General features: G+C 38.5%; 2 protein-coding genes across 3 annotated transcripts in view; one reads left to right on the top strand and one right to left on the bottom strand.

The window, feature by feature from the left end:
- Positions 1-13,110, top strand: part of LOC141496083 (inter-alpha-trypsin inhibitor heavy chain H4-like) — a 34,747-nt gene extending 21,637 nt beyond the window's left edge. The window contains exons 12-20 of one of the 2 annotated variants that reach the window (XM_074198210.1): positions 192-331; positions 629-783; positions 2,553-2,591; positions 5,420-5,470; positions 7,428-7,607; positions 9,288-9,474; positions 10,509-10,660; positions 12,267-12,354; positions 12,938-13,110. In XM_074198210.1, the coding sequence (XP_074054311.1) occupies positions 192-331; positions 629-783; positions 2,553-2,591; positions 5,420-5,470; positions 7,428-7,607; positions 9,288-9,474; positions 10,509-10,660; positions 12,267-12,354; positions 12,938-13,040 (1,095 nt within the window). In that variant the 3' untranslated portion in view covers positions 13,041-13,110. The remainder of the gene's footprint in view (positions 1-191; positions 332-628; positions 784-2,552; positions 2,592-5,419; positions 5,471-7,427; positions 7,608-9,287; positions 9,475-10,508; positions 10,661-12,266; positions 12,355-12,937) is intronic. The other variant, XM_074198209.1, reaches the window with a different exon arrangement.
- A 10,792-nt stretch (positions 13,111-23,902) lies between these two features.
- Positions 23,903-24,388, bottom strand: part of LOC141496082 (inter-alpha-trypsin inhibitor heavy chain H3-like) — a 32,684-nt gene continuing 32,198 nt past the window's right edge. The window contains exon 22 of the mRNA XM_074198208.1: positions 23,903-24,093. Within this exon, the coding sequence (XP_074054309.1) occupies positions 23,943-24,093 (151 nt within the window). The 3' untranslated portion in view covers positions 23,903-23,942. The remainder of the gene's footprint in view (positions 24,094-24,388) is intronic.

The raw sequence follows: 24,388 nt of genomic DNA, 5'->3' as shown, positions 1-24,388 counted from the left end.
TTTATATTTTATAATTTTTTATAACTCCAAATGATGAAGTAAGATCAACCAGCCAAACTCCTAGACATGAAACATAACATGGAGCTATGTGGGTTAGGTTCAATTTGATGCTGCCTTGTCCTTCTGGAGGAATCCTCCATCCTGGGATAACCCCAGGCTGATAGTTGGCTAGAGTCATTGTCTTTATTCAGAATACCCAGAATCTCAGCTTCCAAAAAGAAGTGAATATTGTAAAGGAGGAAGAAGTTTTTGAGGATCCAAAGAACATTTTCAATGGCTTCATGGAGCGCCTTTGGGCATATCTGACCATCCAGCAGCTGCTGGAGAAAGCGTGAGTGAATCTTGTCTATGGGACTTTGTAGCCTCTCTGAATCTTGGTTTGTTCATCTAGGTATATCCATCTATGAAGATCTAAGAAGTAAGGGAAAAAAAATCTTTCCCCTGTAATCATATATCCTTGAACTCCCCTTCACTGGACTATAGAGTTAGGTTTGTCCCATCTTGGACAAGATGGGAAAGGAGTGATAGACTTGTTCCTTAAACTCTGAATTGTAGAGAGAAGGGTGGGTACATGGAGGGAGGGACGTATAACTTCTTCAGGTTGAACATTAATAAATCTGATTATCAGTATTTCAGCCTCGGATCCTGAAAAGCAGAGCCTGAAAGCCAGGGCTCTGGATCTTTCCCTCAATTTCAGCTTCGTCACTCCACTCACATGTATGGTGGTCAACCTGCCTAAAGGCCAGGGTCAACCCCGATTAGCTATGAAGTCTGTGGAAGTAGGTGAGCACTATATGGAGCCCTTTCTGTCTCTGGGGGTTAAAACATCATAGTATCTTGATATAAGCACTTGATTTGGAATCAGGAAGATGTAGATTCATATCCTGCCCTTGGGTAGTTACTTGCTATGTGATCATAAACAGATGCCTTAAAACCTCTGTGTCTCTCAGTGCTCTCTCATCTAGAAAATCAGAGGTATGGACTCAATGACCTCTAAGGTACCTTCTAACTCTAAATCTATGATGATCCTGATAGCCCTTCCAGAGTTACTTTCTCAATTTCCACTAGTGCTGGTAGGTTGGGTCTCCAAAAAAGTGTCTGACTGTTCCACTCTTCAGGATTCTAAAGTTGAGGTTTCTAACACGGTTGTTCATGAGCCCCCTTCTGATGTGCTCCTCTAGATCAATCCTACCAACTGATATTAATTAGGGGGGTTAATTTTATTTATTTAAGGCAATGGGGTTAAGTGACTTGCCCAAGGTCATGCAGCTAGGCAATTATTAAGCATCAGAGGTCGCATTTGAACTCAGATCCTCCTGCCTCCAGGGCTGGTGCTCTATCCATTGCCACCTATCAATTAGTTTTTGCAAAAGGAATATTTACTGAGAAGATAAAGCAATAACATCAGATACAAAATCATCCTCTCTTGAATATTCTCCCCTTGAACATGCAAGGATTCTGGAGATAGTGGATTCAAATTTAGAGAGTACACATGGCTAAGGAGTAAATTCACAGCTCTTGATTATGGAAGTCCTTTTCTTCCTTTGTGGAATTCCCCTCAGATGTATCTCTCTATTGAATTCTGAATTGGGGAAGGCTTTGTGAGGAGTTCAGTATTCTACCCTTCAGCTCTCCAGTCAGAAGGGAGAAGAGGCTAAATGAGGTGCTATCCAAGGTTATCCTGAAAAGGGCATCTTACTGTGGAATTGAAACCAGGCAGAACTGCAGATGCAAAGTGGAATGAGAAGTGGCAAAGTCTCCTCAACTAATCAAAACAATTCTTTTATTAAATCATCTCTTTTCATCCAATTATCCAAAGCTCTTCACTTTTCTCAAAGTGACTAAAAATTTTTTTCTCACCTTTGCATCTTCAGCTAGTTAGGTGGCACAATGGATAGAGACCTAGGCCTGGAGTCAGTAAGATCTGAATTCAGATGTGATCTTGGGCACTTACTCTGTAACTCAGATCAAGTTGCTTAAATATTTGCCTTAGTTCCTCACCTGTAAAATGAGAACCCATTGGGGAAATAAATGGCAAACCCTTCAGGTATCATTGCCAAGAAAACCCCACTTGTTCAGGGAGTCACAAAAAATCAAACATGACAGAAAGACCAAACAATAACAGGTTTGAATCTTTTGCTAATTCAATCAAGAAGTCTGGATATTATATATTTACAGTAGTTAAAATTGGAGTGGGAACTCCCTATCCATTTAAATATTTGCTGTCCTCAGTTAATCAGGTAGGGCAACCAAACATTTTCAGTCCTTTGCCCTTTTCACTTCACACTCCTCTGAAGCCCCTAGTAATGCTAAGGGTTTTCACTTCCATTTCAATCAATGTTCTTGTCCTATATCTACTATGTTCCATTGAGGACTTAGAATTTCCCTCTCTTTCTAGACAAAGGTGAGCCAAACTCTCTGATAGATAACTGGGGTCCTAACTGGGGTCTTCTGTTACTCTTTCCTGTTGCTTATGGGAAACTTGATGGAGATTTGTGGGTCAGAGAGGGAACTTCTTAGCTAAGTGTTGACATTTCTTTCCTTGGTTTCAGATCATGAAAATGTGGAGATGGAACAACCAATGAGATCGAGTAAAGTTTGGATTTCTGCTAATGGAGTTCCCATACTTGCTCCTAACTCCAACCCAAGATGATCTCTAAATCTGGCCACAGATCTGACTCTGCCCATAGAATGACCCCCTAACCCTCAGGCCTAAATTACATTTTATCTTAGTCACAGAATAAAATCCCTCACTCAAGAACAGACAATACCATATCGCTACCCACAAATTGAACCCTAAATCCCTCCCTGAATCAAACCACCAACTAACCATAAACAGCCTCAACCTGGCCCCAAATTAATTCCTGACTTTGTCCATAGATTGAGCCCCTAGATTTAGGATACACTGAACCATGGCCACAGAAAGAACCTCAAACCTGGACACAAACTTACTCCCAAACCTCACCCTACTGTGACCACTCACTAAACCCTAAAGCCAACATATCCATTCTGCTATGATTTCATCCCCCTACTGGACACTAACTCCAGCCCAGAGAGAGCCCTGTCCCTTCACTTGGTGATAGACCTTCCCATGATGATGATGACCACAAACAGAGAGCCGTGACCTTGGCCACAGTCTGACCCCAAACTGCAAACAAATTTCAGCTACCCACTGATCCTTAACCCCACCCCAGTCTAAGTCCTAATTATGCTTCCTTATCATAATTAACTAACAGGCTCTCCCATCCATAATCAAATATAAGAAGTTCTTACTCCCATCTCTGACTAGACACTAACTTCAGACTTTCCCTACTCCAACCCCCCAGACTGAGCTTTGATCCTTCTCTCTCATAGACTGATCCCTTACCATGCTCACATGCCCCTGTCAATTAAACCCCAAAGAGCAGTTTGATGCCTGGAGCTATGGGGATATGATAAAACATGAATTCCTGAAAGCTAAGTAATCCATTGGATGGGGCATTGGACTTGAGTCAAGAAGACCTAAGTTTAAATCTGGCCCCAGATACTTAGGGGTAATCTTGGGCAAGTCACTTAAAGTCTGTTTGCCTCAATTTCCTCAATTGGAAAATAAACACAATCATTGCACCTACCTTACAGGATTGTGGCAAGGATCAATTGAGATTAACATAGGGATTATATGAATGTTCATTCCTTTCCCTTCCCCGAAATCCATAAAATAAAACACTATCATTATAAAGTAAACCAATTCTATCAAAACATAAGTATAAGAATAATTTTTTAAAAATATATATTTAGGGATGGCTAGGTGGTGCAGTGGATAGAGCACCAGCCCTGGAGTCAGGAGGACCTGAGTTCAAATTTGACCTCAAATATGTAATCATTACCTAGCTGTGTGGCCTTGGGCAAGCTACTTAACCCCATTGACTTGCAAAAAAAACAAAACCTAAAAAAATATGTTTGTAGACTCCAGGTTAAGAATACTAGATTCAGTGGGACCCAAAGTTCCAATTCCAACCACATTTTGTGACCTGGCCACTGGACAGACTGATCCCTGACTTTATCTCCAGAATGAATATATTGCCAGATACAGACTGAGTCCCCTGCCCTGAGAATACTGTTGTCCAGTCATTCAATTGTGTTTGACTATTTGGAACCCCATGGACTTGTCATAAAGTTTTCTTGGCAAAGACTCTAGAGTGATTTGCCATTTCTTTCTCCATTGTATCCCCATTTTATATTTAAGTAACTGAGGCAAAGGGGGGTTAAATGACTTACCCAAAGTCACCCAGCTGTTTGAACTCTGATCTTTCTAACTCCAGGATCATTGGTCTATCCAATATGTCATCCAACTTCCCTGTGAATATAGTGGGCCCTAGTTCCCACCTCATCATTCTAGCCCCAGACTAAGCACTAATCTCATTTCATTGCCAAACAGCACCATCAACAGTCTCAAAATTAGTTCTATAGCCATATTTATTTTTAAACTTGGCCCAACCTGATCTCTGTCCCAGCCTCAACGCTATTATACATGAATAAATAGTATATAAACCATGTCCCCATTTCCAAAATCCCTGATCACAACCATAGACTGATTTCCTCTTCCGTATTCCAATTGCATATACAACAGGTACACATTGATGTCTCAACTTGCTTCCAGACTGACCGCTCTGTCCTAACCTCTGAATTAGTTGTAGACTTAGTTTACCCTCAATCACAATGCAAACTCTTATCCTGGCCACAAATTAATTTGCTCTGCCAACCAGACTGAGCCCTGATCTCAGCTCTACTCTGAGCAAGCATCAATACAGCACCATATTGATCCCCCAAGCCCATGCCCAGACCAAGTCCAGCCAGTACAGGCTGACTCCTCCACCCTGGGTCCTCCACAAAATGATTCCAGACCCCTTGGATTGACCCTAGGTAGTCACCTCACAAGCAGATGTAATCAAAAACTTAGAAGAGATTTTGGCATTTGGGCCTCCTTCCTAATGTGGAATTCAACTCTTAAGCATATTTTACTAGTGGACATCAAGCCTCCCTCTTGAATAGTCCTGTCACTGTGAGCTTGCAACAGGTCACAAGGGGATCTGGATGATATTGTGAATAGTTCCCTTGAGTAAAGCATATACCTACTGCTAAGGACCAAATTTGACCTAGGTATCATATTTGGGAGAACCCTAAATCTTTCTCTTCTTCCCTGAAAGGAATTGGATTGAACTCTTCTCTCTTGTCTTTTGAAAAGATCTGGTCTGGTAGGAGCCTACAGATCATTTCCCCCCTTTTACACAGAAAACTAAGGATCAGGAAGGGGGAGTAATTCAACCAAGACCAGACTGAGTTAATACCAGAGAGGAGGACTTGCCCAAGCTGAGTGAAGTACTAATAGTCAGGACTAGGGAGAACTCAGGTTTTCTGACTCCTATTCATCTCCCTGCAGGAAGAAGAAAACCTCAAAGAAAGATCATTTCCCAGGAGTCAACTGAATTAAGTAAGACACCAATTGCCTCGTGGAAGGCCATGTCGAATGGTGAGGGGAGGATGAGGTCTTTGGAGAGATGTTTGAAGAGAGGTTGGGAGAAATCCTCACTGGAACTAGCCGAACCATTCCTAGAAGACTAGACTCCTAATGTTTAGAAATTTCTTCTAATCCCTTTTTCCCATGCTATGGGGAAGAGAATCTAGGATGGGCTCCCATGGAAGAATCCCTACTGAGATACCTTTCCTAAGCCCTAGGGACATTCCTTGCCTCTTGCCCATATGATAATACTCTCCCCCTCCCCTACATCCTTTCAGTATAATTTAAAAAATATATTAGGTTTACAGACAAAGTGCAGATCTTGGCTCTGACATTTGCTAATGCAGCAACCCTCTCTGGGGTCTCTTCCCACCCTAGACACTTGTACTTGCAGGTCAGGTCCCAAATTGATCACTATTCTTATAGTTCTATGCAGTTTATAAGTATTGTGGTACCCAAGCCCCCTCCTGGTATGTACTTCCCCATGATCAATCAGTCAGCTAGACTCCATCAATGCTTAGAAAATGAACTTACCAAGAAATTATAGAAAAAATAGTTGGTGTAAACCATTCCTGCCTAACCAGGATCATATACTTGATGCATATACAAGGTTCCTGGGAAGAATGGCCTTGAACATAAGTACAAGTAAACTGAGGCATACATGTAGAAAACATGTGACCAAGGGATGTCTTCCTCTCCCTTTGTGGAATTCTTGTGAGCTTCCCTTTAGGTGCAGCTCTCTGCTGGGACTTGAAGGACAGGGTCTTTCTAGAATGCATAACCAGCATATTCTGTTCCATTCCTAGACACTGTTTCCTCTCTTACGTGTTTATTTTTGTATCTGTTTGTGTCACTGTTTGTCTTTGGTGTATCCTTTGGTTTTAATGCTTGCTACCAGTTCAGTCTGAAACCATAATCAATGAGGGAGAGGGGGAGCTCACTTCTCCCAAACCCTTGCTGATCTCTGGCACAGATGTTAAATGTCTGCTTCCACAAGAGGCTCTTGATCCTCCACAACCTGATTGCCTTACTATTGGACTATATATTTATGAATATAATATATGACATTACATGTAACATAATATCTAATTGGTTATCACCCCTTGTTCTTTCCCTAGAACCCCGGTTGACTCCTTTACAAGATGTCTTACCAAGTAGAATACCTGAGAGGGATAAAACTTGTGCCTCATCATTGGGATTGGGATTGGGAAATAGAATGATTCCTGTGCAATCCAGAAAGGAGACATAAGTGTCTGCCTCCTCTAGATGTCCTTATCCTGGTGTCCTCTATTTGTTTCATTACTGCACAGGTCCATTGTTAATCTTCGAACCATTTAAAATTGATTGGCCAATCCTGATTTTCTTCCCTTTAATGCAAAAGGGCTCATATTTCATATAAGATACAAACTTTTTGGCCCCTTTTCCTCCTGTCCCACACCTCTCTGTTCCTGGCCTGAATGGAGGCAGGACTTTGAATAGATTGAATTATACAGTTTTATCAAAAGAAGACTACTCTTAGAATCATAAGATCTGGTTAAAAATCTAGCTCTACTGTATGACTTCTGCAAATCATTTAATCTCTCTGAGGCTCAGTTTTCTTATCTGAAAAGTAGAGATAATAAAATATGTTTGTCTATGTCACAGAAGGTCAAAGTAACCAAGTGAATAGAGAGCTGTTCTAAAAGCTCCAAAGGCCTGCATTCAAGTCCATCTCTAACTCATGCAATCTATATGCTTCTGGCTCTGGACAGCTCTCCTAGACTAAAAATTGCCAAGGAGGTGCCAGTCTGCACTGGTAGAGGGAGTTTCCTTACCTGGAAGATCTCTCATATCTCTAGTCCCTATCCTACTTCACAGGGTTGTTGTGGCCAGTGTTTTACATACTTAATTATACTAATCAGAGTTGTTTTCATCATTATTTTTGTTCCAGCGACCTCTAAGCCAACAGTGGGGATTCTAATATCTCCCACTCCATCTTTGAAGCCAACAGAAAGGGCCCCTCACTTCATTTTATCACTACTTACACCAGGAAACAGCAAAGAGGTTTTGTGTGTGGATATCAAAGGATCACCCTTTAATCCACTAAGGCTGATCTCTGATCCAGTACAAGGTAATAAGCTTCCAACCCCCAAAATACACACACACATATGCACCCCATACTTTTGTTTTAAATCCTCCCCACTGAATTGGTGAGATGCATGATCTCTCATCTCATTGAAAAAATTGGTGGTGTTCTATGTTCCCTGTGGTTGAGTCCTGTCTCCCATGGACAGTTTTTAGCTCCCCAAGAATTGGTCTTGAAGTCTGCTCCTTCTCTATCTCTCTCAACCTGGGAGCTTTCTGAGGGCAAGGTCTGGAATTGTTCCTTTTTTCTCTCCCAGACTGGGCACTCTCATAGTTTAGAGTTAGGGTCTATTTCTACCCTCTCTCACAACATGAATTACCAAAGAACCAAGAACCAAGATATTTTCAGGAAGAACCTTTCTGACTGACAAAACCATCCTCCAGTGGATAGAGTACAGGCCCTGAAGTGAGGAGGACCTGAATTCAAATCCTGCCTCAGACATTTAATATTTACCTTTAGCTGTGTGACTTGGGCAAGTCTCTTAACCCCATTTCCTTGCAAAAAAAAAAAGAAAGAAAGAAAGAAAGAAAGAAAGAAAGAAAGAAAGAAAAAGAAAGAAAGAAAGAAAGAAAGAAAATAAACCATTCTCATACTTCCTTTAAGGAGCCCAAAAAGTTTTAAAATTCTAGCTTTTGAACACAGGCTGAGGGAGTCTAAAATTAAAAGGACTAGTCAAGACTGAGTGGAGTTAATACCTCTGGACTCTAATCAATGAACAAACAAGTATTTATGTATCAGGGACAATGCAAGGTACTAGGGCATATAAAGTGAAAAGTAACAATAACCAAAGATCTTATTTGGTAACTGGGAAAATTGTTATGTACCTATATTTTGTTTAACAGAATAGATATAAAGTGATTAGGGAGATAAGGCACTGTCAAGTATCATGGGACCTGAAATGATGAAACTTGGGACTGAGAGACAGAGGTGAGGAGTGAATGCATTCTAGTGTGGGAAACAGCCAAAGCAAAAAGCATTCATCATGCTGAGTATACAATAGCAAAAAGACCAATTTAGCTGGACCATAGGTGGGATTAGGAGAATAATGTACAATCAAATTGAAAAGAAGATTAGTATAGTGAAGGACTTTAAAAACCAGATAGAGGAGTCTGTATTTGATCCCAGAGACAATAGGAAACTATTGGAGTTTATTGCATAATGCAGTGACAGAGTCAGATTTGCACTTTAGGAAAATTTGCTTGGTAGCTATTGATATATAATATATAGTATTATATGTAATATAATAATATTATAAAATAGCATTTCTATAAGTGTGCAAAGTGCTTTATATACATTAAATCAATTGAATTAACAATGTCAGGTGGTCATATTTTATAGTGGAGAAAATTGAGGCACTGGGTAGTTAAGTGACTTGTTTAGTATCTGAAGCAAAATTTGAACTCAGGTTTTCTGGGCTCCATGTCCTGTGCTCTACCATTGCTCTATGTGGATCTACAAAGGTTAGATTATAAGGGGGAAAGATTACAAATGGACCAATTAGATTGCTGCAAAGTCCAAGCAGGGGTGATTAGGGTGGGAACTAGGAGAATGAATTCATTAAAAAAATCTTTCTGGAGGGAGGTTAGTTGAGAAGACTAGACTTTCCAAAGGAGGTGACTTGTTGCTGCCCCTGATATTAACCTCTCTGATCTCATGGGTTTTTAGGTATTGAGGTGACTGGCAATTATAAGGAGGTTTTGGATACGTTTTCCTGGTTCCAGGTGAGCTACAGGACTCTTGAAATGCATTTGTATGTGACTCTGGACCGCATTGCAGTGATTCATGGCCGTGGTCAACACAGAAAAAGCAACTCTTATCAATGGGATAAGACATTCTACTTGGGGTATCCTGGGTAAGCCTAGTTGCTCTGGATTGGAACCCTTGATTGGACCTCTCCTCTCTTCTTGCTTCCATCTTCCCTGATGCCTCTTGCTCAAGAGAAGAACCAGATTAACCTCTATTGCTCAATCTCTGTGATGGAAGAACCACAGAATTATAGATTTAGAGCAGAATGGAATTTTAGAGATCATCCAGTTTAACCTTCTTTTTAAAAAAAAAAAGGTATCTCAGACTCAGAAAAGTGAAGAGACTTATCTAAGGTAACACAGCAAATTAGCAACACAGCTAAGGAACAGAACCTAGTGGTAGAGAAGGGAACAGATGGACAATAGAAGTCCTGATTAAATCATGGCTCGTATCAAATAGCCCAGGAAGGACAAATTATGGATTTCTTAGATTCAGTTTAGAATTAAAAAGTTTCTCTGGCCTGTTATTTCCTATGCTTATGTAACCCTTAGTACTAAGGCTTCCTGTATCTTCTATTACAGAGGTTTTAAAGTTCACCAAGGGTTTTGTTCACTACATGAGCTAGATAATTCATGCATGATCAGCCCCATTTTACAGATAGGAAACAGATGCTCAGAGAGATTGTAACTTATTCAAAGTAACACAATTATCAAACAAAATTCAAGTTCAGATTTCCTAACTCCAAGTCCAGTGATCTATTGTTTACAAATATACCTCACAGACTCAGGATGAATCAGGACTGGGAGGTGACAAGGGATGAACTAGAAATACCCAGTAGTATAGAAGTAGTGAAGTCTGGAGTTAGGGGTGACTGGGTTTTGGGAGAATATTAGAAGATTACAATGAATAGGTGGTCATTTTAGCCTAGCAGGATCATCTAGGTCTCCAGGTACAAGATCTAGAGCTCCCTATGGGAATCTTGGGTATTGACTGAGTCTTTTGTGAGGGTTATCATCATATAAAACCTATTATCTTACACTAGAGAGATAGAAAAATCTCATTTTGACTATTCATCTCCAGACCTTGAATTGTATCCTTGACTCTTCCATCAACTCTACTCATGACCTTGTTTTTTCACAGGTTAAAGATAACTGTAGAACATCATATCTTGTTGCTCACTGCCCCAGAGAAAGTCACCATAGGTCTGATGGCCTTGAGAAATATCAATGTTGGACTTCATCTCTTTCTGCAGAATCCAGTTCACTTTTCTGAGAAAGTCAGTGGAATTCTTGGTATGAGGTGCACCCTGTCCATAGAGTCTCATGGTTCCTTGATCAACCATATCTCTGATCAGCTCCTTTTTCTCATCATCATCTCCTGACCATGCTCTTTTGTGCCCATTCCCTTTCAGAATGTCTCCCTTGGGGCTGCTAGGTGGCGCAGTGAATAGAGCACTGGCCTTGGAGTCAGGAGTACCTGGGTTCAAATCCAACCTCAGACATTTAATAATAATTACCTAGCCATGTGGCCTTGGGCAAGCCACTGAACCCCATTGCCTTGAAAAATCTAAAAAAAAAACCAAACAGAATGTCCCCCTCTCTGAACATCTCTTCCTCTGAACATTCTCCAGCCCTTGGAACATTCCTTATCCCTATGATTAATCATCACTCTTGATTTGGCTTACTACTCTTCCTTCTATTTCTTCCTTTGTAATCCTTCTTTATCAGCATTCCATGTTCCTAATCACATCCTCCTCTATCTCTCTGTCTACCCCTCACTCCCTCTGTGCCTATGCTGACAGATCTCTACCATCTTGAATGTTCCCATTCCATCTCCTCATCCCCTTAGATTCTCTAGCTAAATTGGTGAACTTCTCAGTCTAGCTTTGTTGTGGCTTGCTTCACCTTGGGGCCCATAGTGATGACCTCCCTCCCGGAGGGAAGCTGAGAATAAGGAGTCAAGCCACCATTACCTTATGCCTACAGCTCAAATTTATTACTGCTTAGCTTCTACATATATATTGTTAGGTCTTCTGGGGTAGAACAAAGAAAATTGAGGGAATGAGGGGGTGCACAAGTGGGGTGTATATGCAGTGTTACAGGATAAGGGGGTACATTAGAGGGAAGGTGGTAAAGCACAGCTGTGTCTTGTGCCCTTAGGCTGTGGGGTGGAATGTCCAGCTCCCAAGGACTCCAGTGCACCTTATCTCTCAGGGCAGTGTGCCAGCTCTTGAGACTGTCCAAGTGGCAGCTCGTTAGAATAGTCTGTGTTCCCACATAGCTTGGACCCTATTCATGGCCCCTCATGCCTCCTTGACGACATCTCTGACAAATTTTCCCAGCTCTCCTACACACATACAATCCTGTCTTTACTCTTGTCCGTCTCCTGATAATCCCCTTCTATAAACATCACCTTTTCCTATTCATTCTGCCTGTGATCATCCTCTTCCTCTTGCCTTCCTCCTCCATTTTCTGACCACTTCCACTTTCTATTTGCTACTTGAGCTGCTTCATTAAAACCTGAATTATTTTTCTCCCTCTTAGTCTATCTGTTGGTTCCTTCCTCTCTATTTCTTTCTATCTTTCCTTCCACCTCCTTCTTTGTCTCTCCTTCTTTTCTGTCTCATTCTTTCCCTCTTTTTCTTTCTCTATTTCTTACTCTTTCTGCCTTTTTCTGTGTCTCTGACTTTCCATTTTTCTGCATTCCTGTATCTATTTCTATTTTTAATCTACCTGTTTTTCCATGTTCTTGTGGCTGTTCCATTATTCTATCTCCTTTTCTGATTTTTGTCTGTGTACCTGGATCTTTGTTTTTATTTTGCTATCCATCTTTTTTTTCTGTCTCCATCTGGGTTTCACTACCTATTCTTCTGACACATTCTCTGACTACTTTCCCTAGGTCAGTTTTACCAGCCATTCGATTGCACTTCCTTGAAAAATGGCAAGATGGAGATGACAGTAATGGGAAGGACATATACAATCACTAGGTAACCATTACCTAGCCCATTGAAGATGCCCTGATTTTATTCCCCTTCCCTTTCCAACTGGAAGGCTACATTTGAACATTTTAGTCCTATGCATAAAATTATATTCAAAGCTCTGATGACAACTTTTGAAGTGGTATAATTAGTTTGTAAAAATCAGAGCCAAAAAAGGCCCATTGAGTCAGATAATCCAAGTCAACAGATAACCAGATCTCATAGATAATCCAAAACTATGAGTAATCAATATACAGAAGTAAGCTATAGATAATATAAAACTACAAATCATCTAAGACCCTCAAATGATCTAAAATCCACAGGTAAATGAAGAACAGACCAATCACTAAACACCACAGCTAATTTGTATAATTTTTTTTAAAAAAGCAAGCTATAGAGATTATTGAAAGGAAAAAAGAAAGAAAAAAGAGAGAAAAGGGGTACAGAACATTTAAAAATATGAATATTTTTGAAAATTACAGATAATTAAAGAAAATTTCAAAAACATAGATCATTTTAAAATAATACTACCAGAAAGTTGATGGAGAATTTTCTGACAAACTGTTAATATATTTAATTGTGTGTATAACAGAAAGCCCATGTTTGATTACCAAAATGGAGAAAGAAGAACTTCAATGCCTTTGATGCAGTGCTTGTCCCTGGAACAAACTTTACCCTATGAAAGAACATCATAGACAATAAATAAAATGAATTTTTCCCTATTCTGTCTCACATGCCTGAACGTGGAGCTTCGCTTGGGGACAGGCTGGGAGATACCATAAAGCAGAGGTCTTGAATCAGCACTGTTTTAAGTGATGCCTCTCATTTTTTGGAGGAGGGTGGGGAGTGTGTCCTTGGTGATTGAAGCCCTAATGAAGTGTGAAATTAGGCTTGGAGAGAATTGGGATACTAGCTTTAGTGATTTACCCTGAGTCATTTGGATGAATAATCCCAGGTTCGCAGAATATTAGAATCTTAGAACCTGAAAATCACAGAATTTCAAAGCTAAAGGGATTTTCAGAGAGTATCCAAGGTAATCTGACATTGAGCAGGAAATCCTTATGCAATGTCCTTGACAAATGGGCATCAATCATTGATTTGAAGTCCTCTAGTGTCAGGAAGCTCCCTATTCTATTTATAGACAGACCTAATTGTTAAGAAATTTCTCCTCATATTGAATCAAAATTTACTTCTCTATAACAAATCGTTCCTTCCCCTCTCTGGAAATAAATCCAGTGAACTCAATTCCTCCTTCACATGACGGCCCTTCAAATACAGAGTGACCCAACAGTCTTAGTGCTGTTTTAAGCTTTAAAGGTTTAAAACCTAAAGCTTAACTTTTCATTGCTTAAAACAAAACCAAAACTTCAGAGATACTCTGTATTTGAAAAAAAGATAAATTGCCTTCCTCACAAGTCCTTTCTTGGTTAGTCTAAACCGTTTCAGTACCTTCCACTCGTCCTATTTCTACATGTCGATGTGATTTCATGACATTATTCTATTATGCCCAAAAATGAGCATAAAACTCCAAATGGAGTCTGACAAGCCCAGGATATGAGACTATATATTCCTTCAACCTAAAATCATATTAGGGTTTTTGGGAATGGAGAGAGAGGAAAGGGTTGGCTACGTGGTATACCTCACTGTCAACTCATATTAGGCTTGCAGTCAATGTATACATGTAGGAGGAGCCAAGATAGCAAAGTAAGAGGAAGCTATGCAGCCCAGACCCAGATACAATTCAACTTCTAATTAATCATCACACAATTCAGTCCCCTGGGAACCACAAATCCATCACTCTAATTGGAGACTTCAGAAGAGGTTCCTTAATCCCACTCTCTTAAAGGAGATTCTGAGACTCATCTCTTAGGCAAGAAGCGGTGCCTCAGTATTGCCTCTCATCTGGAGGAGAGGATGTGAGACTCGACCTCTGGAAGAAGATCAGCTACTCTGAGAGGACTACCTGAGAGTCTCCCCATTCCCCCCCATATTTATTCCAAGAAATAAGGAAAGAAAAGTGCCTACACATACACAAGAGGGAAAAGCAAAAACTAAAAAAATAAATTAATTAATCATTGAAAACTTAATAAAAAAAAGAAAAGAAAATTCTCAGAAAATTAATAGCCAAAATCCAGAGCTTCCAGGCCAAATTTATAACACATAGACACTATATAAATGCTAAGTATTGTTGTTGTAGTTAAGGAGTATGTAAGACATTAGACTCCGTGACTTTAGTTTATTTATAATTTGAGAGAGGAAACCTTAGAGTTAGACTCTGGTAAAGAACAGGGTCACAATGCTGTCATTCTGACCCCTAGGAGCAGGATCCCTATTCAAGGTCACCACAGAAATATTCAGAAATTTGCTCTAACACAAAATCTGAGTCTGAGAAGGTTGAAAGAATAAGTAAACACCAACAAAAAAGAAAAATAGTTGTAATGATGCCAGGAATTTCTAAGACACAAATCCACGAGAATAATTCCAAAACACTTATAAACAAAGTCACAAAGACAAAAACAATTTACCCATAAGATCAACTAGAATTCCTAAAAGAAATGATGCAAGAGTTTAAAAAAATTATGTCATAAATTAAAGGAAAAGAATAGAAGAAAGAATTGGAAAAAAATGAGAGTTATGGAAGGGAGTCTTAGAGAGAATTAACAGCTTAGTAAAGAAGTACAAACCCTAAACTAAATAACGAACTCCTTGAAAATTAAAATGGGTCAAACAGAAGCTAATTTCAGGAATAAAAAAAAGTGTTGAATAGAAAGTTTGAACTACAAATCTAAGAGTCAAGAAAATTTTTTTTTAAAATATGAGCAATCAGAAAAGAAAATTTATGTTTATAAATACTTTCATCAAAAAAGAAAAAATAGATCAATGAGTTAGGCATACATGTAAAAAATCCATTAAAATAAATACAGTAAAAAAAAGCATTTAAACATGAAAGTAGAAACTTTGAAAACCAAACAAATTTAATAAAGTAGAAAGAAACCTTGGAATTAATAAATAAAAAAGCTAATTAAAAAACTACATTAACAACAAAAGTAAGCCATCAACTAATTTGATTAAAAAAAGAAACCAAATAACAGTATAAAAATGAAAATGGAGAATTTACAACAAATGAAGAAATAAATGTTTTTATTAGAAACTATTTTACTTAATCATATGCCATTAAAAGTGACAATATGAAATATATCAATATTTTTAAAATAAAGATGTATAAATTAGCAAAACAAGAAATAAACAATTCAATATTCAAAAAAAAATTTGAACAAGCCATAAGTGAACTCTCAAAGGGAAAAAAACTCATGTAACAAATGAATTTATAAGAAACTCCATCAGACATTCAAAGATTAAATTCCAATATTATACAGGTTTGCAAAAATAGCAACAGAGGGGCTCTTTCCACATTCCTTCTTCATTACAAATATAAGTTTGAAACCAAAATCATGAAAATTTAAGACAGAGAAAGAAAACTAGAAATCAATGTCCCTAATGAACATCTAGGCAAAATGCATAAGTTTTAAATGAAATTTAGCAAAGAGGCTATTGCAGTATATTACAAAGATTATACACTATGGGGCAGCTAGGTGGTACAGTGGATAGAGCATTGGCCCTGGAGTCAGGAAGACCTGAGTTCAAATCTGAACTCAGACACTTAATAAATACCTAGCTGTGTGACCTTGGGCAAGTCACTTAACCCCACTGTCTTGCAAAAACCAAAAAAAGAAAAAAAAGATTATACAACAAGTTGGATTAATACCAGGAATGATAGGTTGATTTAATACATGATTGATCAACAAAAGTAAGATGATTATATCAACAGATACAGGAAAATCTTTTGACAATCAAAAACACACACAAACAGTAGAAAAATTAGCCATGGTAGTGCACATCTGTGCTCTCTCCTACCAGGGAATTTTAAGCTGATGGATCTCTAGAGCTTGGACGTTCTGAGCTTCATTCAGCTGAGCCAATTGGGTATCCATACTATATTTAGTATTAATATGGAGACTATTATATTAGTACCAATGGGTTAAGTTGCTTAAGGAGGAGCAAAATGGCATAGATCAAAAATAGAGCAGAAAAAGTCACTGTGATAATCAGAACAAGATAGAGAGATCTAGTCTTTTAAAATTTTAAGTGCAATTTTTTAAAATAATTTTTGAAATAAAAAAGTAGAAAACATAGAACTAAACAATTTTTCCTTCACATGATAATGGTGAATGTCTAAAACTCAGGGATATTTTCTGTCCTTATATAGTAGGGGTAAATGAAAATCCTTTCTAATAAGATCAGGAATAAAGAAACAAAGTCTATTGTCTACTTTTATTTAATTCTATGACAATATGACAAAAAAAGAAAATGAGGAAATAAGCATAGTCAAAGAAGAAATAAAATTATCAATTTTTCCAGATTATCTTGTATACTTAGAAAATCCTAAAATACCCAAAAATACTTGCTTTGTCAACAAGAAATCCTAAAAATTCACTTAAAAAATAATTGAGACAATATCAGTGAAGTTGCAGATATGAATTTGCATAAATCATCAATATTCCAATATTGCTACTAAAGCCCTACAAGAAGAGATAGAGAAATTTCATGCAAAATGACTAAAGAATGTATATAATACATGAGGAATCTGTCAAAACACACCAAAAACTATATAAATGCAAACCACTGTTCACAGAAATGGACCTAAATAATTGGAGAAATAATAATTGCTCGTGGGTAGTCTGAGTTAATATAGTAAAAATGACTGTACTACTTAAATTTATTTATTTATTTAGTGCCATATCAAACTACAGCTAGTTTATAGGACTAAATCAAAATTTACCTGGAGGAACAAAAGACCCAGAATCTCAAGGGAAAGTGTAAAAAAAATATAATTAGGATGAGAATTTAGCCAGACCAGATCTTATGCTCTATTATGAAGCAATAAATTTCAAAACAATTTGATACTAATTTAAAAAAAACAGAGAGGGCCTTCAGTGGAACAGATTAGTATCCAATATTCATAAATAAGAGTATCTTGTCTATTGTTCTATAAACCAGGATACTTTAGCTACCAGGATAATGACTCACTGTTTGACCAAGTACTTCTGAGAAAACTGGACAGCAGTTTAGCTGAAATTATTTCTCAACCAACACCTCACATCTTATGCCAAGAAAATTTCCAAATGGATATACATGACCTAGATATAAAAGGTCACATGATTAACAAATTAGAAGAGCTTAGAAGATATTACCTGTCAGATCTATGATTACGGAAAGAATTCAATGCCAAATAAGAGATTGTGAAATTCCGAGGAGGTGAAATGGACAGTTTTGATTACATGAAATTAAAAAGTTTTTTTTACAAATCTAAGTTCACTAAGGTTAGAAGGGAAACAATTAATTGGGGGGGAAAGTCTTTGTAACAAGTTTTCCCTGATAAAATGGTCTCTATCTCTCTGTCTTTCTGTTTATCTGAGTGTTTTTTGTCCATATTGATATGTGTGTATTATATATGAACTAATTCAAATTTATAAGGATAAAAATCATTTTCCAAGTGATAAATGGTAATATGATATGATAATTCTTAAGGGAGGAAATTCAAGCTATCAATAGCTAAAGGAAAAAATGTTCAGAGAAAGAAAAGGACTTACCCAGTGAATTATTACTCTGGAGCTGCATCTGACACAGCTACTTCTAGATATTCACCCCCTCTTTGGATTGTCATGACATTGTACTCTCTTTGAGCATTCCTTTTCAATCTCCTTTGATGGATCAGCATCCATGTCACAACTACTAAGTGTCCTAGGGCCTCTTCTCTTTTGTCTTAGCATTCTTTCCCTTGGTTAGCTCATCAGCTCCTATCTCTATGAAGATGATTCTCAAGCCTATATATTCACTTCTATTTCTTACATCAGTCCCATATCACCACTTGCCTATGGGTATTTCAAGTGGAATGCTCTGCAGGCATCTCAAACTTACCATGCTCAAATAAGAAATCTTTATATTTATCTTTAGCTACAAGCCCATTACTCTCTTCTGAATTTCCCTATTACTGACAAAGACAACACCAGTCCTCTCAGTCACCCAAGCTCGCAACCTTTGTGTTGTCTGCAGCGCCTCATCTTCACACATATATTTAATTAGCTGCTAATTCTTGTAATTTCTACTGCTACAACACTGCTCACAACAGGTTCCTTTCTTTTTGCTCACACAGCCACCACCCTAGTTCAAGTCTCATCATCTCTCACCCAGACTATACAATAGCCCCCCTGATTGGTCTCCCTGGCTCCAATCTTCCAAGTCAAATGATTTTTCTAAAGCATAGGTATGGCCATGTTGCTTCCCTACATAATAAAGTCCAGTGGCTCCCTGCCACCTCTTTGATCAAACTACAAACTTCTCTGTTTGGTACTTGAAACTCTTTATAATATGACCCCTTTCTATCTTTCCAGTTTTTTTTACATTACTCAGCTGTGTGTGCTCTACAATCCAGCCATTCCAACCTTCTCACTATTCCTCACACATGACATTCCTCCTCTGTACCTTTGCCCTAGCCTGGAATACTCTCTCTCTCCTTACCTCCAAGAATCCTTGGTATCCTCTAAGATTCAACTTAAGCACCACTTTCTACCTTACTCTTTTATAATTTCCCTCAGTTCTTAGTGTCTTCCCCCTTCAAAGTTACCTTGGATGTGTTTTGTATATGAGTCTATGTCATCTTCCTCTGTTAGAATGTAAGCTCCTTGAGGGCAAGTACTGTTTCAGTTTTGTCTCTGTATTTTCATCACATAACATAGGACTTGGTACAAGCTAAACATTTAATAAATGTTTGTTGATTAAGTGATTGCCCCTTCCAACCACAGCATGGCACAACAGATGCTTTGGGTTGAAGTTAAGAAAAGAAGTGACAGTGCAGCAGGAACAGAAGCAATGGCAAAGAGTGAAGGTCAGAAAGAGGAGTGAGATGACTGCATGACTCCTTGCCTGGGCCAGTGGCTGAACCCATTCTCTCTGCAGTCTGCTGGATTAGTTAACCAGCAACAGGCTATGTGGAACTGGAGAAAATAACAAACCTCATGAGTTCCACCACCCATTGGATCCCAAGTTCCATTCCATCTGAAAGGCATTTACATAGAGACGATAGTTGAAGCCATGAGAATTGAAGAGATCAAGAGAGAGGGAATAGAGAGGAAGAGGAAAGATAGTAGGACAGAACTTTGTAGGCACACCAAAAGAATGATGAATCTGCAAAGGAGACTGAGGATTAGTAGAACATGTGTCCAAGACAATGCATAACTCTGTAACTATAGGGACTGAATGTCTCTCTCATCATAAAATCCTCATATAGCTCTCTCCTGGGTAAAATATCTCTCTTGAGAGGTTTGTTCAGGTGGGCTCCTAGGCTCATGCTCCTCTCCATAGCTAGCTAAAGCTAGCTCTTTTTGAGTCCATGGTCTTCTGTTACCAGGGGTCCCATTCCCAAAGTTTCTTTCTCCTTCAAAGTTCTTTAAAACTACACAAAGCTCAGGGGCAGCTAGGTGACAGTGGATAGAGCACCAGCTTTGGAATCAGGAGGACCTGAGTTCAAATGTGGCCTCAGACACTAGTCACTAACACTGATGGCCTCATATCCAAGGCCAACTTCAAGCACCATGATCCATATTTGGCCACTGGACCTAGATGGCTCCTGTGGAAAAAGTGAGGCTGTTGACTTTGCACAGCTCCTTCCTCACTCAAATCCAGTACACATTCTTGTCATGGCATCACCATCCTGTTGTCATGATCTCCTTCAAGAATGGAGGACAAACATCATCATCATCATCTCTCCCACAATTGGGCCTGAAAGTTTCTCAATTGAACTGCAGGATGAAATGTTTCCCTCTGGGCAAGTTGCTGCTAGATGCCCTGCCAGTGGGATTGGGGGAGGAGAGAGACCTTCCCTCCTCTCTGCCCTTCTGTGGAATCCCCTTTCCAAAGTTCCCGCAAGTCTATTTTCCCTGATGAGCTAGTCACTCAAACTTTTATTGATCCTCAGAGGCAGTGTTGGTTGTTTGCTCAATCACATTTTCCTTTCTGATTTACTCAAGAAGCACATTTGCATGACCTGAAAGTGGAGTTCCTAAGTAGCTAGGTGGTGGAGTACATAAATTTCTAGCCTTGGAGTCAGGAGGATCTGAATTCAAATTTGACCTCAGATACTTATTAGTTGTGTGCACCTGGAGCAATTGCTTAACCCTGTTTATCCCAATTTCCTCATCTGTAAAACTGAGCTGAAAAGGGAAATGACAAACCACTCCAGTAGCCTTGCCAAGAAAACCATATATGTCATTCAGAATCAGATACGACTGAATAACAATGATAACAACAAAAAGGGTGGGACAATTACTCATTATAACTTCATCATTTGTGGCTTCATCTGCTGAGTTGTATATGTGGAGGAGAATCTTCTTCATTCTCCTTTACACATAATAAAAAGTGTATTAAGTGGCTGTGATTCTACCTCTCTTCTTGAACCCAGAACTCTTTCAGAAAGTGCAGAAGCTACTCCAAATCCAGATGTTCTGGGAATTATACTTTTTTGAGCTTGATGAGTCCCCCAAAGTTGAAGACCCTGGGATTGTAAAAAGAATGTCAACAACAGAGTTTCCAACTAAGGCATCCAGACATGTAGTTATCAGAAGTTCCACTAATCCCCATCTCTATTCTCTCTCTCTCTCTCTCTCTCTCTCTCTCTCTCTCTCTCTCTCTCTCTCTCTCTCTCTCTCTCCTCAATTCTCATGGTTGCAACTATCACCTCTATGAAAATGCCTTTCAGATCTACAGAATTAAATCCTGAGCTCCAGTTCCACATCTCCAACTATCTGCTTTACATCTCTACCCTGATGTCCTTTAAACTCTAAAAATGAGCAGATCCAAAAGAGAAACAGCATCATCTTTCTTCCTAAACTCATTAGTGCTCCCATCTTCCCTATTTTTGTCAAGGATACCATTATTCTTCCAGATAAACAGGTTTTAATCTTTACTTTTCTTTATTTCCCAATTCAAATAGTTACCAAATCTTGTTCATTGCACCTCCTCCACATCCTTATCTATTCCTTTCCTCACAGTAAAGCTTTTCTAACCTAGGCCTTTATCACCTCTCAGCAGTAGATTCATAATTGTCCTCCTTTCCTTGAGTCTCCTCTCCCAAATCAATTCTCCAAAGAGCTGCTAAAGTGATTTCCCAAATACATAGGTCTGATCGCATTACATCCCTCCTTAAATATGTGTATGTGTATATAGATATAGATACAGATCTCCATATCTATATCTATCTATAATATATATATATATATATATGGCTTTCTATTGCTTAGTATATAATTAAATTTGGCATTAACAATCTGGTCCTAGCATTTTCTGCCATGGTTTGGGCTCACTAAACTGCCCAGCTAGCAATTCCTGCTGCCTTTGCACAGGCTATAACCCCGACGATTGAAACATTCTACTTCTTCACATCTGCTTCTTGGAATTCCAAACTGCCTTCAAGGATCAGCTCAAAATCAATTCAAGACTACTTCAAGAAGCCTTTCCTGATTCCTCCAGGTATTAATCCTATCCCTACCCCTACCATGTAGATTATATCTATCCTTATTTATCTGCATACACATTGTATCCCCTTGTGTGCAGAGATTCAACTAGCACTGAATCTGACTTGTTATTTTTCTCATTCATTTCAATTGTGTCCAATTTTTAATTTTAATTTTAATTTTAAATTTTAAATTTTAATTTTAAAAGGCTAAATTAAAAAGACACTGTGGTTACATCTGATAGAACATGCAGTAATTTACACCTACAGCCCCACTGGGACTTTCTTGACAGACACCAGAATGTTTGCCATGTCCTTCTCTAGCTCATTTTACAGTTGAGGAAACTGAGGCAAAAAGGTTAAGTAGGGGCAGCTAGGTGGTGTAGTGGATAGAGCACCAGCCCTGGAGTCAGGAGTACCTGTGTGGCCTTAGGCAAGTCACTTAAGCCCATTTGCCTTGCCCCCCCAAAAAAAAATTAAAAAAAGAAAAAGAAAAAATGGGTTAAGTGACTTGCCAAGGGTCACGTAACTAATAAGTATCTGAGGCTAGATCTGAACTCTTTCTGACTCTACCCACTGCACCACCTAGCTGCCCCATGAATCTGGCATAAAGTAAGTATTTAATCAATGTTTATTGATGTATTGAAAATCACTTAATTTTCCATCGTTTATTTGTGATCCCACGATTAGTCACCATTATCTCAAGGAGGTCAAAAACAGAAAGATCTCATATAGCTATGTTATGGAAACCTAAAATTGTAAATAAAGTAGATTCTTGTCATTTGGAAATGGTCAAACCAATGTATGAACATAATGAAATATTTCACACCTTAAAGAACAGAGTGGATAGAAAACTGGCCCCAAGGCCAGGACACCCTAGGAAGTCTCCTCTCTGATACCTACTGTCTGTGCCAAGACCCTGAGCCATCCAGGCCTCAGATAACTCTTTAAAAATATGTAGCTGATAAATATTTATTAATCATCAACTTGCTAAATATGGAGATACAAAGAAAGGCAAAAGACAATGTTCTCTCCAGGAGCTCACAGACTCTACATTGGTAATTACTACACCAGCAAGTTTCCCAAGCTAATGAATTCAAAGATTCAAACAAATCTCTAATCCCTCACAGAACAAAAATAAACCCAAAACTCCAAGAAACAATGAATATGACCCTTGGAGAAACATGAATTAATGCAGAGAGAAAGATAGAACCAGAACATATACTATGACTATAATAGGTAGCTGAACTCAGATTCAATGTAATGAACAGCTAGTTTGATTGTGGGGAAGAGATGTGGAAAAATTCCTTCCTAGGAGAGAGATGGGAACAGTAGGTAAAAATTACTGCAGAGTCTATCAGATATACTCATGGTGTCTTTTTTATTTAACCTCTTAAAATATTGTTTTAATTTAAATAATTTGATTTATTCATCTAAATGATTTATTTATAATTATAAAAATAAAATATTTTTAAAATTATTTTTATGAGAGCGGGAACTATGGTGAGGCTTATATTGGATTGAATGAAAAACATTCCCAATCAATTTTTTAAAAAATATGAAAACAAAGGGGCTAGAACACTAGATCTGGATTCAGGGGGATCTGAATTCAAATCTAACCTCAAATACTTGATACTTATTAGTTATGTGACTTTGGACAAGTCACTTAAACCCCTTACCCCACCCCTTACCCCCAAAATATGAAAAGCATTTGGCAGAATGGCAGAACAAAGGATCTCCCTCACCCTCTACCAGATTGCATTCAGCATTCCCTCTCCCTGGAGGACTTCATGCAAAAGCCAGATGACTATTTGAGCAGGAATTCTTATTCAGGTATAGGTCAAACTACTGATTATAGATTTAGAGCATGATTTTTATTCCTTTTATTTTTTATTTTATTTTCTATTTAAATCTCTCATTAAGTCTAAGCATTTAAATTTCTGTAATTGCCATCAATACTACCCCCCTTTTCACAGACTACAATACACAAAAGACCAAACCACACTTTATTACTCTTTTGGAGTCCAGATTAAAAGTGAGTTGAATTGCGGTAGAATAGGTCAGGTACAATATAATCAGTGTGGACACCATCAATCAGCCCAGATCCATTGTCATGTATAAACCAACAGGAGACCTTGGTACCGTGCCCAGCATCCTTCATATAGTCTTTCTGCGAACCCCTGGGAAGAAAAATGATTAACTGTAAAATTCATCAAGCTTGTGAGATATCAGGGTCATAAAGGAAAATGTAAATCTGTCCAAGGTGGGGATTTAGGGTGTTATAGGTCTAATCTCAGATATGTAGAAGAGCAGAAGAATGAGCCACTTGACATTCATCCTGGGGCTTGAACTTCTCCATGGACTAAACAGCCCCCCCACATGGCCTCTCTCACTGAAAGATCCCCCAAAGAAACTACTAAATCATGAAAATAGTGATGTAGGAACCTCATGGGAAATTCTGTGTGACCCAAGAAA

The sequence above is a fragment of the Macrotis lagotis genome, chromosome 8 (genome assembly GCF_037893015.1).
Source record: "Macrotis lagotis isolate mMagLag1 chromosome 8, bilby.v1.9.chrom.fasta, whole genome shotgun sequence".
Taxonomy (NCBI): domain Eukaryota; kingdom Metazoa; phylum Chordata; class Mammalia; order Peramelemorphia; family Peramelidae; genus Macrotis; species Macrotis lagotis.
This window is presented reverse-complemented; position numbering and strand designations above follow the sequence as displayed.